General features: G+C 44.5%; 1 protein-coding gene across 2 annotated transcripts; it reads left to right on the top strand.

Annotated features, from left to right (window-relative positions):
* The first annotated feature begins 11,570 nt into the window (after positions 1-11,570).
* LOC141201580 (uncharacterized) lies at positions 11,571-17,044 on the top strand. 2 transcript variants are annotated; one of them, XM_073663572.1, is made up of 6 exons: positions 11,571-11,645; positions 11,775-11,954; positions 12,038-12,146; positions 12,230-12,327; positions 12,526-12,616; positions 15,118-17,044. In XM_073663572.1, exons 1-6 carry the CDS (start codon positions 11,574-11,576, stop codon positions 16,641-16,643), a joined length of 2,076 nt encoding a protein of 691 aa, XP_073519673.1. In that variant the 5' UTR covers positions 11,571-11,573; the 3' UTR covers positions 16,644-17,044. The 2 variants fall into 2 exon arrangements, with proteins under 2 accessions (XP_073519673.1, XP_073519672.1); XM_073663571.1 differs by having other exon boundaries at positions 15,115-17,044.
* The last annotated feature ends 283 nt before the right edge of the window (positions 17,045-17,327 follow it).

The raw sequence follows: 17,327 nt of genomic DNA, 5'->3' as shown, positions 1-17,327 counted from the left end.
AGCTGCTTTTTTTTGCCGTAATACAAATTCTAACAGTGTATTCAGTAGGACTATCAGCTGTGTATCCATCAGACTTCTGCACAACATAACTGATGGTCCCAACCCCATTTATAAGGCTAGAATTCCCACTTATTAAACCTGACAGGGCACACCTGTGAAGTGAAAACCATTTCCGGTGACTACCTCTTGAAGCTCATCAAGAGAATGCCAAGAGTGTGCAAAGCAGTCATCAAAGCAAAAGGTGGCTACTTTGAAGAACCTAGAATATAAGACATATTTTCACTTGTTTCACACTTTTTTGTTAAGTATATAATTCCACATGTGTTAATTCATAGTTTTGATGCCTTCAGTGTGAATGTACAATTTTCATAGTCATGAAAATACAGAAAAATCTTTAAATGAGAAGGTGTGTCCACACTTTTGGTCTGTACTGTGTATATATATATATATATATATATATATATATAATATATATATAATTTTTTTTTTTTTTTTCTCTCCCTTAGAGGTCGGGGAGCCCAATAACATCTATTGCTGTTTGACCTGTGATTTCTATCTACGCCACTGTGTATAGGATAATAGAGTATAATAAAGTTGTTATGGACGAGACTTAACTAACATTGTGCAGTGACTGTTTTCCCTATAGTGATGGATATTTCTTGTTGCTAAAACTTTTATATTGTTTTTTCACTTTTAACCTTTTACTAAACTTTTTTAAACAATTCTGATTATAAAACATACAAGCATTTGATTGCTCCGGTGATGCACTGTACTACTGTAGTGCTGTGTATCATCACTGCCTGTCAGTGTAATACTAACGACCCCATACACATGAGATAAGTGTTGGCTGAATGGTCATTTGGCAGATGGCTATCTCTCCTAACTCCCCTATACACACAAATGTTCAAGCTTTCCTATGGTCTGTATAAGAGAGTCGGCTCCGGACTCCTCTTCAGGAAGAGCAAACGGATTAGTCTCTGAAATTCAGGATGCCAGATCCTTCTCTGCCCTGACATCATAGGTCAGAAGGCCCCAAATAAATTATATAGTCCACCAAACCTCCCCAAAATCAGTGCTTTCATGCAACTTTAGTCTAATGTGAATAGGGGGCGATAAAAGGTAACTTATTGGAAGCTGTCTCTGGTCCAGCATAGTAGACTTTCATACATTGCAGGCCCAGACACCATTATTAGGCATTTAAGTATTGTAGTAACTAAGTAGCCCCATACAATCGAGTACTTGGGGGAGATGGGGCATTTAGCCAAACTCTGTCAAACCTTATTAGATGCCATGTTTGCTTTTGACAGCAGCAAGTGGTTAAACTACCAGGGTTTTTGTTGCAGCCGCAGCTGTGCCATCCCTGCGGTGAACATCTATGTTCTGGTGCCCAAAAGAGTTAATTTTTTTTACAACAAATGTTTAACGTGTTAAAAAATAACAAAATGTGTTCTTTGGTTTTTGCATGTTTTTTTCTTTTTACAAGAATTGTTGGTGCCAATAATATCTACTTTTTTCTGGTGTTTTTCTTGTAATATAGGAAAGCCTAAGGCCAGAAATAAACCCCATAAAACACTGTACATGGAGACTTTGGTATCAAATCATTTCTGCCTTCGGTGTTTGTGCAAACAAATCTATATATATAATCGTCTTATCCCGTCTGTCTGTCTGTCTGTCCAGGAAATCCCGCGTCGCTCATTGGTCCGCCAGCGGCCAATCAGCGCCGCGGGATTTCTGAAAAAAGTTGGCGGCCGTTAGCGGCTCATCTGTGGGACGGAGCTGAGCGGCGATGCAGCCGGGAGATGACCAGCGCGAGGCGCTCATCTCCCGGCCGGCAACAGCAGAAGGAACCCGACCGCCGGACCCATCTGCGGGACGGAGATGCAGCCGGGAGATGAGCGGCGCGAGGCGCTCATCTCCCGGCCGGAAGCAGCGGATGGACCCCCGGCGCCGCTGACCTCCATGCGGAAGGGAGGACCGGGGAGTGGCGCTGCGGGTCGGGATACTTCTCCCGCGAGCGCCCGCTATGTCCCGGGTTCTCGCAGCGGAAGTACCCGCACAGGCAGCGCCGCTCCCCGGTCCTCACAAAGACGATTCGTTGATTGGTCTCGGTCTTCAGACCCGATCAATCACTGATCTTAGCGCAAAAGTTAAACACCGCTGTGCTGATTGGTCACCGACGCTGCCCACGACCAATCACCGATTTGGGAGCCACATTTAAATATCGGCCGCGACCACTCAGCACAGCGGTGTTTAAATCTGGAGCCAAGATCGGTGATTGGTCGCGGCCGATATTTAAATTTGCCGCCCAAATCAGTGATTGGTCGCGGTCTTGGCCCGCGACCAATCACCGATTTGTGCGGCACATTTAAATAGCGGCCGCGACCAATTGGATGTCAGCGCCGCTCCCCGGTCCTCCCTTCACGCCCTAGCCGCATGGATGTCAGCGGCGCTGCCTGTGCGGATACTTCCGTTGCGAGAACCCGGGACATGGTGTTACAAAGATCGGGACATTTCTGTTAAAAATCGCTGATTGGTCGCTGTACTGATTGGTCGCCGACAGTGCCCGCGACCAATCACCGATTTGGCCGCCAAATTTAAATATCGGCCACGACCAATCAGCACAGCGGTGTTTAAATGTGGAGCCAAGATCGGTGATTGGTCGCGGCCGATATTTAAATTTGGCGCCCAAATCGGTGATTGGTCGCGGGCACCGCCAGCGACCAATCAGCGATTTTTAACACAAATGTCCGGATCTTTGTAACACCATGCGGATACTGTGGGGACATCAGCGGCTAGGGTGTGAAGGGAGGACCGGGGAGCGGCGCTGCGGGTCGGGATACTTCTGCTCCGAGCGCCCGCTCATGTCCCGGGTTCTCGGAGCGGAAGTATCCGCACAGGCAGCGCCGCTGACATCCATGCGGCTAGGGCGTGAACGGAGGACCGGGGAGCGGCGCTGACATCCAATTGGTCGCGGCCGCTATTTAAAGCTGCCGCACAAATCGGTGATTGGTCACGGTCTTGGCCCGCGACCAATTACTGATCTTGCGGCTAAAGTTAACCACTACTGTGCTGATTGTTCGCGGACGCTGCCCGCGACCAATCACCGATTTGGGCGGCAAATTTAAATATCGGCCGCGACCAATCACCGATCTTGGCTTCAGATTTAAACACCGCTGTGCTGATTGGTCGCGGCCGATATTTAAATTTGGCGCCCAAATTGGTGATTGGTCGCGGGCAGCTCCAGCAACCAATCAGCGATTTTTAACACAAATGTCTGGACCTTTGTAACACCATGCGGATACTGTGGGGACATCAGCGGCTAGGGTGTGAAGGGAGGACCGGGGAGCGGCGCTGCGGGTCGGGATACTTCTGCTGCGAGCAGTCGCTCATCTCCCGGCTTCTCTGAGTGGAAGTATCCGCACAGGCAGCTTCGCTCCCCGGTCCTCATTAATACGATTCCGCTCTCCGCACGCGACCAATCAGTGATCTTGGCGCTAAAGTTAAACACTGCTCTGCTGATTGGTCGCGGGCAGCGGCCGCGACCAATCACCGATCTTGGCTCCACATTTAAACACCGCTGTACTGATTGGTCGCGCCCGCTATTTAAATGTGGCGCCAAAATCGGTGATTGGTCGCGGGCAGCGGCCGCGACCAATCAGCAGAGCGGTGTTTAACTTTAGCGCCAAGATCACAATCAGCGAATCGTATTGGTGAGGAGCGGGGAGCGGAATCGTATTAGTGAGGATCGGGGAGCGCCGCTGCCTGTGCGGATACTTCCACTCAGAGAAGCCGGGAGATGAGCGACTGCTCGCAGCAGAAGTATCCGGACCCGCAGCGCCGCTCCCCGGTCCTCCCTTCACACCCTAGCCGCTGATGTCCCCACAGTATATGCATGGTGTTACAAAGGTCCGGACATTTGTGTTAAAAATCGCTAATTGGTCGCTGGCGCTGCCCGCGACCAATCACCGATTTGGGCGCCAAATTTAAATATCGGCCGCGACCAATCACCGATCTTGGCTCCACATTTCAACACCGCTGTACTGATTGGTCGCGGACGCTATTTAAATGTGGCGCGAAAATCGGTGATTGGTGGCGCCCAGAGTCGGCGACCAATCAGTACAGCGACCAATCAGCGATTTTTAACACAAATGTCCGGATCTTTGTAACACCATGCGGATACTGTGGGGACATCAGCGGCTAGGGTGTGAAGGGAGGACCGGGGAGCGGCGCTGCGGGTCCGGATACTTCTGCTGCGAGCGCCCGATCATGTCCCGGCTTCTCGGAGCGGAAGTATCCGCACAGGCAGCGCCGCTGACATCCATGCAGAAGGGGGGAGCGGCGCTGACATCCATGCGGCTAGCGTGTGTAGGGAGGACCGGGGAGTGGCGCTGCGGGTCCGGATACTTCTGCTGCGAGCGCCCGCTCATGTCCCGGCTTCTCGGAGCGGAAGTAGCCGCACAGGCAGCCGCTCCCCGGTCCAGGCAGCCGCTCCCCGGTCCTCACCAATACGATACGCTGATTGGTCGCGTCAGGAGGGCGCGACCAATCAGAGATTTGAACGCTGAATTCAAACACACTGTCCGCTGCTTAGGAACACGGCGCGCGACATTTAAAACCTGCTTCTATGATTGGTCGCGGACGCCGCCCGCGACCAATCACAGATTTCCTCGCCAAATTTAAACACGCTCTCCGGCCAATTACCGCAACATTTCAAATATCTACGCCACGTTCGGGAGATAGCACGGCTAACTCCGCCCATGTGGTCATGTGACTCACAAAATGCTCATAACGTACTGAGCAGGTTTTCTCTGTCACACTGTGCGAGGGACTTCTGTCACACTGTGCGAGGGACTTCAGTCACACTGTGCGAGGGACTTCAGTCACACTGTGCGAGGGACTTCTGTCACACTGTGCGAGGGACATCTGTCACACTGTGCGAGGGACTTCAGTCACACTGTGCGAGGGACTTCAGTCACACTATGCGAGGGACTTCAGTCACACTGTGCGAGGGACTTCAGTCACACTGTGCGAGGGACTTCTGTCACACTGTGCGAGGGACTTCTGTCAGGCTTACTGAACACGTTCTACCAGTGACAGCGCGCTGAAGAGATACTTCTTTACGCTTCCTGTTTTATAATGGGTCGTAAGCGAAAATACGCCACGGAGGAAGACAGAAAAGCAGCAGAAGCAGCAAGAAAACAACACCGTCGAGAGCAACAGACACCACAACATACTGCCGCCAGACAAGCCCAGGATGCGGAAGCTCACAAAAAACGCCGGGAACAGGAGATACCGCAACACACTGCCGCCAGACAAGCCCAGGATGCGGAATCTCACAAAAAACGCCGGGAACAGGAGACACCGCAACACACTGCCGCCAGACAAGCTCAGGATGCCGAATCTCACAAAAAATGCCGGGAACAGGAGACACCGCAACACACTGCCGCCAGACAAGCCCAGGATGCCAAATCTCAACAAAAACGCCGGGAACAGGAGACACCGCAACACACTGCCAGCAGACAAGCCCAGGATGCGGAATCTCACAGACAACGTCGGAAACCGGAGACAACACAACACAATGTCGCCAGACAAGCCCAGGATGCGGAATCTCACAGACAACGTCGGAAACAGGAGACACCACAAGACACTGCCGCCAGACAAGCACAGGATGCGGAATCTCACAGATAACGTCGGGAACGGGAAACACCGCAACACACTGCGGCTAGACACGAACACGATGCAGAATCCCATAGACAATGTCATCTGAATGAATCTCCAGAATCCAGGACAAACCGAGAACAACACGATCGACAAATTTATCAAAAAGAATGCTCTACCAACTAAGGCAAACCCAGCAGAACATTCAACAACTTGCACGTTACGTAACAGACAATGAAACTATCATTATTCAACACTACTGTGGGAAGATGAATGTAGTTTGTTCAAAATGCGAATCTATGAATTTTATCGAGGAAAAACTATCTGACAATTAGTTTACTCAATGCTGCCAAAAAGGAAAAGTGATGCTACCAAGATGTCACTACTCAGATCTGTTTGAGCAGTTGATGAAAGGAACGCATGAACACAGTAGAAATTTTATGGAAAATATCAGAAGTATCAACAGTTCTCATGCGTTTGCTTCATTTGGTGCCAACATTGCACCGCCCCCTGTATTCGGACCGTATTGTTTTAAAATTCATGGCCAGATCTACCACCGTACTGGAACACTTCACCCAGAACTAGGACAACCACCAACATTTGCACAATTATACATCTTTGATCCAAATGAGGCTACAGAACAAAGGATGAACCGAAAAGAAAATGAAAAGTGTAATGCAGAACTGATGAACCTAATTGCCGTACATTTACAAACAATCAGCCCATTTGCTGCTGCATATCGCATGCTAAAAGACGTTGAAGCTGAGGAAGAACAGAGAGCTATACAAAATGGGACGGAAATGCCTTCTATTATCATGGCCATTAAACAAGAACGTCAACAAGATCCCCGATGTTACAACAAACCACGTGTAAGTGAGGTCGCAGTTGTTTTTCAAAACGATGATGGAGAGCCTCCTTTTCAAAGAGATATATTAGTCCATCTTAAGCCAGACAAAAACAACCCTTCCGTTCCTAAAACACAACGGATTAGCATTTTGCACAGCAACCTTGATGCTCTTCTGTATCCGCTATTCTTTCCAAGCGGTGATCAAGGGTGGCATGAAAACCTACACCAGCAAGGAACTTCAAGAAGAATTACACAACTACAGTACTACAGTTTTCTTCTGTCTGTGCGAAAATACTTCAATCCTATTTTAAACGGTGGGAAACTGACACAACAGTACTTAGTAGACGCATACGTTAAAATTGAAGCAAATCAGCTCAATTTCATACGAAGAAATCAAAAACAACTTAAAGTTGAAGACTACTGCGTTGTTCAAGAACATTTTGCAAAAACAATCCATTCAAAAAGGAATTCCCATTGGAAAAACAGTAATTCTTCCGTCGTCCTTTGAAGGTAGCCCCCGCAACATGCAACAGCGTTATCAAGATGCAATGGCAATAGTAACAAAGTATGGAAGACCTGACATTTTTTTAACAATGACCTGTAATCCTAAATGGCCGGAAATTACAGAAAATCTACAACCCTGGCAGCAAGTTGAACACAGGCCAGACTTAGTTGCACGCGTATTTCGACTAAAACTCAGCAGCCTTTTTGAAGACATCAAAAAAGGCCTTTTTGGAACAGTCGTAGCAATGGTACACGTCATAGAGTTTCAGAAACGAGGTCTCCCACATGCGCATATACTAATTATTTTAGACGTGGATTCCAAGTTTCGCACGGAGGATGAAATTGACAACATAGTGTGGGCTGAAATTCCTAACCAACAAAAGTATCCTGAACTGTATAATATTGTAATCTCTAATATGGTTCATGGCCCATGCGGTGTAGCAAATCCAAAAAGTCCATGCATGGAAAACGGAAAGTGTACAAAAGGGTTTCCAAAGCAGTTGAAACAGCACACTGTTAAATATTTGGACGGCTACCCATCCTACCGGAGACAACTGATTGATAACATTGTACACAACAAAAAGATTATAAATAACTCATGGATAGTTCCATACAACCCGTACTTATTAAAACGCTACAACTGTCACATCAACGTTGAAATCTGCGCTTCAATAAAAAGTGTTAAATATCTTTTCAAGTACATCTACAAGGGGCATGACAAAGCTAACGTCGAAATCCTACAAAAAACAGTCAATCACGATGAATCATCATGGTTTGTTGACTCAAGATATGTCAGTGCTCCAGAAGCTGCTTGGAGAATATTTGCATTTCCAATGCATTCACAGTCCCATGCCATTATACGTTTAGCTATTCATTTACCAAATCAACAGCAGCTTTATTTCTTTGAAAATGCTCAAGTCGAAGATGTCTCCAAAAATTTAAGCACAACGTCAACATTAATGGAATGGTTTTTGCTGAACCAACGTGACGAAAACGCAAGGCAGTATTTGTATCGAGAGATTCCAGAGCATTACGTTTGGAATAAAACTTGGAAGCCAAGACAGCGAGGACTTAGCAGAATAATTGGACGCATGTATACTGTTAGTGTCAAGGATCAAGAAAGATATTGCCTTCGGCTGTTACTACTGCATGTCAAAGGAGCTAGAAGTTACGAAGATTTGAAAACAGTTAATGGAGTATTGCACGATACATTTAAAGCTGCAGCTTTGGCTTTAGGACTTCTATTGGATGATACTATGTGGACACTTACTTTACTCTACTTTACTCTACATATGCCTAAGAAACTTCGTGAATTGTTTGCCTATATTTGTGTCTTTGGACCGCCTACAAATCCGGCTCAACTTTGGACAAATTTCAAAGAACATATAATTGAAGATTACTGCTTACGTCTTCACAACAAAAGTGGAAATTGTCACAATTGCGAATCTTATGCCATGCAAGATGTCCAAAATATCCTACTACTGCATGGAAAAACGTTTTCAGACTTTAATTTGCCACAGCCTGCAAGTCAAGTTGCACAAATTCAAGAGTATGACGAAGCTTATGAATTATTGTTGGCAACAGAGAAGAAAAACTCCTTAAATCAAGAACAACGGATTGCATATGACACTATTGTGAGCGCTGTAGAAAACCAAGCCGATCCAACGGCAAAATGTTTCTTTATTGACGGTCCTGGAGGCAGCGGTAAAACATACCTCTATGAAGTTTTAATGCATCACGTTAGAGGGTTAGGAAAAGTCGTATTGCCATCGGCTACAACAGGTATTGCAGCAAACCTTTTACGAGGAGGTCGCACTATGCATTCACTCTTTGGGATACCAGTTCCGGTCAATGAAATCTCCGTTTCCAGAATCAAACAAGACACATTTGCAGGAAAACAGTTGAACAGTGAAAATCTTTTGATACTTGATGAGTGCACCATGGCGCCCAAATATGCTTTGAGCTTAATTGACAGACTTCTGCGTGAAGTTATGACTACAAATATTGCTGAAAAAAATGAAATTCCTTTTGGAGGTAAAGTTTTTGTCCTTGGCGGAGATTTTAGGCAATGCCTTCCAGTTGTACCGAATGGAACAAGAACAAATATTATCGAGTCAACCTTAAAAATGTCAGACCTTTGGAAAGAGTTTAATAAACTACAACTAATTAACAACATGCGATCTTCTGACCCAGAGTACAGCAACTGGCTTCTTAAACTTGGTAATGGTGAACTGAGCAATGAATATAACCTTGGAGAAGACATTATTGAAATACCAGAAGACATGGTGTGCACTGACTGCATCGTAAGTGATGATTTTGGACAACACGTTGAAATAGATATAAACGACCAAAGCAGTGTTGAGAGGGCCTCTTCCTATGCAATTCTCTGTCCCAAGAACGATGACGTAGCTCTGCTAAATTCCCGTGTGATGGATAGAATGCCTGGAGAGTATAAATTATACAAAAGTGATGATTCGGTGGATGTCGACAATGAAGATGAACGAGAGCATTATCCAGTTGAATTTTTAAATAGTGTTACGCCATCAGGAATGCCATTCCACAGACTACAACTTAAAGTTGGAGCAATCGTAATGTTGCTTCGGAATCTAAATACAAGAAATGGTCTATGTAATGGAACTCGCCTTATTGTTACTGGACTCCATTCCCACATAATTCAAGCAACAGTGATCACTGGATCTGCAAAAGGAGAGGAAGTGTTCATTCCACGCATTGATTTATGTCCTTCAGACACCGATCTTCCATTTAGGCTTCGACGTCGACAGTTTCCAGTAAAACCAGCATTTGCCATGACAATAAACAAGTCACAAGGTCAAACTCTACAACGTGTTGGCATATATTTACCGGAGCCCGTTTTTGGACATGGACAACTCTATGTTGCATTTTCAAGAGTTAAAATGAGATCCAATGTCAAGGTGCAAGTTTTGGATACCCATTTACAAGGAAAGTTGCTTCCAAATAGTCCAAAAGTATTCACCAAAAATGTCGTGTACAGAAATATTTTAGGTTGATATTGTTAATAAATAAATTCTAGGGTCTTACTTCTTTTGTCCGATGATTTATTGTAAAATATTGTTACATATTCATGGAATTGTTTATATATTTTGATCATCTGTTTAATAATTTTGTTCAGTTGTATTAACTTCTATAACCAATAATAGTTAATAAAGTATTATTCTGTGTATTCATTGTATTATTGTTAAATCTTCATAGCGGCATCTGCAGCATGTGCTACTAAAGTGAATGCAGATTTGTGCCTCTCCACGCACTTAGTCCCGGCGTGGAAAGGACCGAATCTACACACAGCAGCAAATCACAGCAGTATCTGAGAGCGCGTGCTGCGCCTTCGATCCTGCGAGGAGCTGCTGAAAACAGGACAGACAGCGCTAGAGCAGAGAAAGGAAACAAGGGGAGGATTAGGGTTTAGTTTTTGAACTGTGCTGTAGAGATGGGGGAATGAGTAGGTCATACAAAACCAGGATAAGGGGGCCATACAAGCTAAGATGAGGAAGGCGTACAATCCAAAATAAGTCAGCCATACAAACCAGGATTAGAGAAATGAGGCAGCCATACAAACCACATTGACAGACCGCGCTGTGGATGCTGGATGTGACACGATGACGGATAACCCCGGCCACAGCCCGTCATTCACTGTGGTGCGCGGAACAGCACACCCCCGGCTGCAGCCGCAAATAGTTGTGATGTAAACGGAAGCAACATACGGCTGCAGGCGGGAGAATTACGTGCTGGCTGTGCGTCGTCAGCGATGTTGTCACAAGCAGGATTGACAACATGACGTAATGACAAAATTCATTAGGGGCACCGAGGGGATACATTGTGAAGTTAATTAAAAGTAGTGCACAACCCATTTAAACACTGCTTCGCTGCTTAGTGGCGCCCGGTCAGCCGCATGTTTATTCTAGATTACCCAATGCATTAGAATCGGGCCACCATCTAGTAAGCTTTATAAATGCCTCAAACTTCTGTGTGTGAATCAGACATGAGATCTAACGTGATAGAAGATTTCAGTCTGGGGAAGATGGGAAACATTCATATAGACGACCGGTGGTGATGTAGTCAGTGACGGACTCTGGCTAACTATGTTTCTAGAGCCATAGTAGAAGATGAAGATGTCGTCCTCATCATGAAGTAGTTATTTCTCATGTTACGTGTAATGAATATCTCCTGCAGTTTTGCTAATGCCGATTCCAGTGTCGGTAAATGAGTCGAGAATTAGCTTTATGGAAGATGAGTCTATGAGAAACGTGTTCAGCTGCAGACTCCGAGGAAGAAACTGCTTGTTGTCTGTGACCTAAAATATATAGGTTTTATTACTAGATGTAAAGCAGAAAACTAAATACTGTAAAATAATAAATCTCCTCATATGTTTCCCCTTATTATCTCCAGTAATTGTATTATTACACAGGATTTTTATGATGTTGCATAGGCTCATCATTTTCTCATTGAGGTGTCTATAATATTGAATCCTCTCAGTGAAGATCTTCTATATAAGACAATTTTCTTGATTTACCCATCAAGGATGGATATGGACAGAGAGAAGATGGCGGAGAGGATATTACACCTCACCCTAGAGATCCTCTTCAGGCTTACTGGAGAGGTGAGAGATTCTGATGACGTCACATTACATCATTCTTATCTATGGGAATAACAGATGGACAGAACTGGAGAGGTGAGGACTCTGGAAATGTCTGTAGTGAGATTTATTAATGTGTCTCTCCATAACTAGGGTTATACAGTAGTGAAGAAGACCTCTAGTGAGCGCTGTCAGGACCTGGTGTCTGAGGGATGGGGAAGACCCCTGAGCCTAATCACGGGGCCTCCACCTCACCCCCTGATACATGAGGACATCAATGACCAGAAGATCCTAGAACTCACCTACAAGATGATTGAGCTGCTAACTGGAGAGGTGACACTGCTGGGAATGCTGGGACATTATACAGTAATGCTATGAAGAGATCGGTGGGATGACGGTATCATTGTATGTGTCAGGTTCCTATAAGGTGTCAGGATGTCGCTGTCTATTTCTCCATGGAGGAGTGGGAGTATTTAGAAGGACACAAAGATCAGTACAAGGACATCATGCCCCTCACTTCACCAGGTAACAGACAGGACTAAATACACACGGCCCATAATTATCTGTATGTAAAGAATGAATTCAGTCCCTGTATGTGTTTCCTCCAGATCTATCCAGTAAGAGAACAACACCAGACAGATGTCCCCGTCCTCTTATTTCACAGGACTGTAGACAAGAAGATCCCAATATTTCTCAGTATCATCAGGTAGATGGAGAGAAGGTGTCATGAGATCTCCCCTATGATGTGTAGTCGGCTGTGAAGGTCTTGTGCTCAGTCTTGTTTTATCCACCAGTATTATATGTTTTATACTTGTGTAATGAGAACGGTGGAGATGGCAGGATTAGAGCTGATCATAGAGGTGACTTCTCCATCTGTCTGTGACTTTTACAATATTTGTTTCAGGGTGAAGATCTGACCCATATTAATACTACACAGACATATGTGAGGGATGATGATCAGTGTACAGAGAAGACTCCTATAAATAACCGACCAGGTGAGTAGTAACCGCTAAATGCAGAGAAGTCACAGATTCTTCTCAGTCACCGGCTGTGGCTGCTTTATCGGTCGTGTAGTCCGGTCATATCACAAACATGTGATAACCATTTTGCCTCTAGAGCATAACATTCTCCCCTAGTTACTCATTTTTCTGATGGAGACTGTTGAGTTTGATCATTTCAGTAGATGTGTTATTGTCTATAGTCACAGTTTTTTACTACAGTAGTTAGTGCCCAAAATACTGATTTAACCCCTTCCTGCAGACAGTTTTGTGTTCCTATCTGGGCCCATTTTTCAAATCGTGTGTCACTTTATGTGGTGATAACTTTTGAATTCTTCACAAAAGATAATAGGAAACAAATGGACCTTACAAATTATTTTCCAACTTGTCTTGAATCCGACAATCCCCTATATACGGTTGTACACTACTGTCTGGGCACATGGCAGGTTAAGAAGGGAAGGAGCGCCATTTACCTATATGATTGCAGATCTTGCTGGAATAGTTTACAGACACAATGTATTGGGAGCACTGTTCATGGTCACATGGCAGCTCAAAAGATGGCTACCACAAACAGGCTTGGCGCTATCTACTCCATTTTCCAGATCCCAGGGATTGTCTTGCTCATCACTTATTTAACCCCTCCATATGGATCTGGAGTTACACAGAGACCCCCAGGCTTGGGCCACGGTGTTACCTGCTGTTCTGTGGAGTGAGATGGGAAGAAGAATAGTCAGATAGCCGGGTCAGAACCAAGAGGGCAGAGAAAATACAAAATCAGAAGACACAAGAGTAGTCAGTAAACGGGCCGAGGTCACAACAGGAAACAAATAAACAAGCCGGGAGCTGAGCACAGAGGACTGAACCAGAGGAGAACAAGGCTGTATCTGGCAGCTTCCGGCAATATGCTTCCAGCTTTAGTAGGGTGTGGTGCTTTCCAATTGCCTGAAGCAGGGAGCAGATTACTCCAGCTGGACAGCACGCACACCCATACTGCCAGACTGGACGGTACTACAGGTCCCAGGCACCCAAATCATAGTGGCTGGACAGAGCCTGCGCCACCCAGAGCTTCTGGTTCTCACATCTCCTCCATTACCAGCGCCGCCTGCAGGATGAAGAAGTCATTGCCTGATGATAGAAACAGACGTCACAGGAGCAGATCCCAGAGGAGATGGGACACACCATTTGCAGAAGCCCTTATATGTCACAATGTCAGAAAACCAGGGCTGTAGAAATCCCCATAAAGTGACCCCATTTTGGAAATTATAACCCTCAGTGAATTAATCTAAAGGAGTAGTGACTATTTTGACTCCACAGCCAATTTCCTGGAAATTAGCACGCAGTGGATTTTGGTGAGTGAAAATTGCAAATACGAGGGTCAGTCAATAAGTAATGCCTCCTATTTTTTTTCTCCTTTTAATTGGCAAGAAATTCAAATGCAATTACATAGGTTGAAAACCACAACATTAACGATTAATTTGTCACTTTTCAATATAATCTCCATCCATTTCCACAGTCTTGGTTTAACAAGGGCATGTATTCCAGCATGGTAAAAAGCATGGTCTTGCTTCCTAAGCCATTGACGCACAGACTTTTTCACGGCCGCCTCATACTCAAAGTCAATCCCACGATGAGCTTCTTTTAGCAGCCCGAACAGATGAAAGGTCACCACGAATGATGTCATCGACTCGCTGAATGTTGCTTGGAGTCACTGCGGTTACTGGCCTGCCACTCCACATTTTGTCAGCCAACAGTGATGGCCCTTCAGCTGTGTTACAGCGACGAACCCATCGTCTAACAGTACTGACATCCACTGTTGCATCACCGTACACATTTTTCAGTCTCTCAGAATGGGCGTTTCACCTTCTGCATGCAAGAATTAAATCACAGTACGTTGTCTGATACGAACATCGATGTCAGCCATTTTGCAAACGGATACAGTCCTGCCACCTGTTGGTGCAGGAAGTTGCAATTGCTGTGGATTGGAGAAGAAGGTTTGAGGAACTGTGCCAAATTCGAATATTTAACATAACTACCTTATTTAAGGAGGAAAAAAATAGGAAGCATTACTTATTGACTTACCCTCGTATATTAATTTATTACCCAACACATAGTGCCCAGATTGTGCTCCAGGAGACACACACCGTAAATTAAGTGGGTTCTTCTCACTATAGTAATGCCAAATACACGGAGGCTAAATGTGGTTTGGGCACACTGCAAGGCTCAGAAGTGAGGGGGAGATTTGACTTCGGGAGAATGGATATTGCTGGATTGGTATATGGAAGCCATGTTGTTTTTCAAGAGCCTTTGAGCCACTAATAATATGGAAACATCTGTTTTTCCACTGATAGATGATGGACCTGAGTGGAGACTTGTTTTTTTGTGAAATGAATTGAAGTTTTTATTGGTATTATTATCACTTACATAACACGGGTATGAAATGGAATGTAAAATTCAAGGATGATATATTAAAAAATAATATTTTTTTTTATTCTTAGCAGATGACTGTATCAGGAGATCAGAGGGACCGCTGACATCTTCAATTTTTAAATCAAATGATCTTGAGATCCCACAGGATACAATTCAAGTAAATACCATTACTCCAGATATACCATCATCCCTTCACAGCAAAGATCTGTCATCTGATCCTTTGAAACAGGTCCTGTCTTCTGATTCATTACCTACTACTAAGGAAAATAAGAGTCACAAAATAAGCATTAAAAAACAAACTGCTCCTAAAGCAAAAAAGCCATCTTCACATTCAAAACCTGGAAATAGTTTTCCCCTCAAAAAGTCTCTTCTTAAACATCAAAAAATTCACACAGCAGAGACTAGATTTTCTTGTTCCAAGTGTGGGAAATGTTTTAACCATAAATCATATCTTGTTTGTCATGAGAGAACTCACACACAGGAGAAGCCATTTTCATGTTCAGAATGTGGGAAATGTTTTAACCGGAAATCAGATCTTGTTAGGCACCAAAGAACTCACACGGGGGAGAAGCTTTTTTCATGTTCGGAATGTGGGAAATGTTTTAACCAGAAATCAGATTTTGTTAAGCACCAAAGAACCCACACAGGGGAGAAGCCTTTTTCATGTTCAGAATGTGGGAAAAGTTTTAACCGGAAAGCAAATCTTAATAGCCACCTCAGAATTCACACAGGGGAGAAGCCTTTTTCATGTTCAGAATGTGGGAAATGTTTTAACCGGAAAGCGAGTCTAGATATCCACAAGACAACCCACACAGGGGTGATGCCTTTTTCATGTTCAGAATGTGAGAAATGTTTTAACCAGAAATCAGATTTTGTTAGTCACCAGAGAACTCACACAGGGGTGATGCCTTTTTCCTGTTCAGAATGTGGGAAATGTTTTGTGAAGAAATCATCTCTGCTTAGTCACCAAAGAATTCACACAGGGGAGAAGCCTTTTTCATGCTCAGAATGTGGGAAATGTTTTGTAGAGAAATCAAATCTTAATAAACATCAGAGAACCCACAAAGAGGAGAAGCCTTTTTCATGTTCAGAATGTGGGAAATGCTTTAACCGGAAAGAGCATCTTGAAAGCCACCAGAGAACCCACATAGGGGATAAGCCTTTTTCATGTTCAGAATGTGGGAAATGTTTTGTTGAGAAATCAAATTTTAATAAACATCAGAGAAGCCACATAGGGGAGAAGCCTTTTTCATGTTCAGAATGTGGGAAATGCTTTAACCGGAAAGGGCATCTTGATAGCCACCAGAGAACTCACAGAGGTGAGAAGTCTTTTTCATGTTCAGAATGTGGGAAATGCTATAATCAGAAAGCGCATCTTGATAGACACCAGAGAACCCACACAGGGGAGAAGCCTTTTTCATGTCCAGAATGTGGAAAATGCTATAACCAGAAAGAGCATCTTGATAGACACCAGAGAACCCACACAGGGGAGAAGCCTTTTTCCTGTTCAGAATGTGGCAAATGTTTTGTACAGAAATCATCTCTTCTTAGTCACCAAAGAAATCACACAGGGGAGAAGCCTTTATCATGTTCTTAATGTTGAATATGTTGGAAATCAACTCTTAATAAAAATCAGAGAAGTCACACCAAGGGGAAGCCTTTTTCATATTCAAAATGTTGGATATTTTTAACCGAAAATTATATCTCCTTAAAGGGGTTGTCCACTACTAAAGCAACCCCTTGTCATTCCTCATGTTTGGCCTGGTTAAAATAGCACTCATACTCACCATTCCGGCACTGTTCCTTCGGTGTCATCACTCGCATTTTCAGGGCTCATGTTTGGTTGTTACATCACTCGAGCCCTGCGCCCAATCAGCGCCGGATTCACTGTCCCCTTTTTCAGACTTATTGAACATCAACAGGAAGCCAGGAGTGCGGCTGCTCTCTGACTTCCTCTTGATGTTCAATTTGTCCAACTGTGGAGACAGTGACGCCAGTGCTGATTGGGCATAGGGCTCACATGAGCCCCGGGAATGCAAGTGCCGACACTGCTGGAATGGCGCCGGCATGGGAGATTAGTTTGTGTTTTTATTTTAACAGAAGAAAACCTGTATGTGTTTGAAAATGTGCATATTGCTCCCCATCTTAATTATCCAGATGTGATAGAATTCTAATAATCCTTCTACACTGATTGGGGACAGTTCATCAGCATTTCTTTATGCGCAGACACTAATGTCTTCCTTGCAAATAAACTCCACATGTAATTGATGAGAACCGACTC

This window comes from Phyllobates terribilis, unplaced genomic scaffold (genome assembly GCF_046119375.1).
Source record: "Phyllobates terribilis strain yellow unplaced genomic scaffold, ASM4611937v1 Scaffold_119__1_contigs__length_5224398, whole genome shotgun sequence".
In the NCBI taxonomy this organism is placed as follows: domain Eukaryota; kingdom Metazoa; phylum Chordata; class Amphibia; order Anura; family Dendrobatidae; genus Phyllobates; species Phyllobates terribilis.
This window is presented reverse-complemented; position numbering and strand designations above follow the sequence as displayed.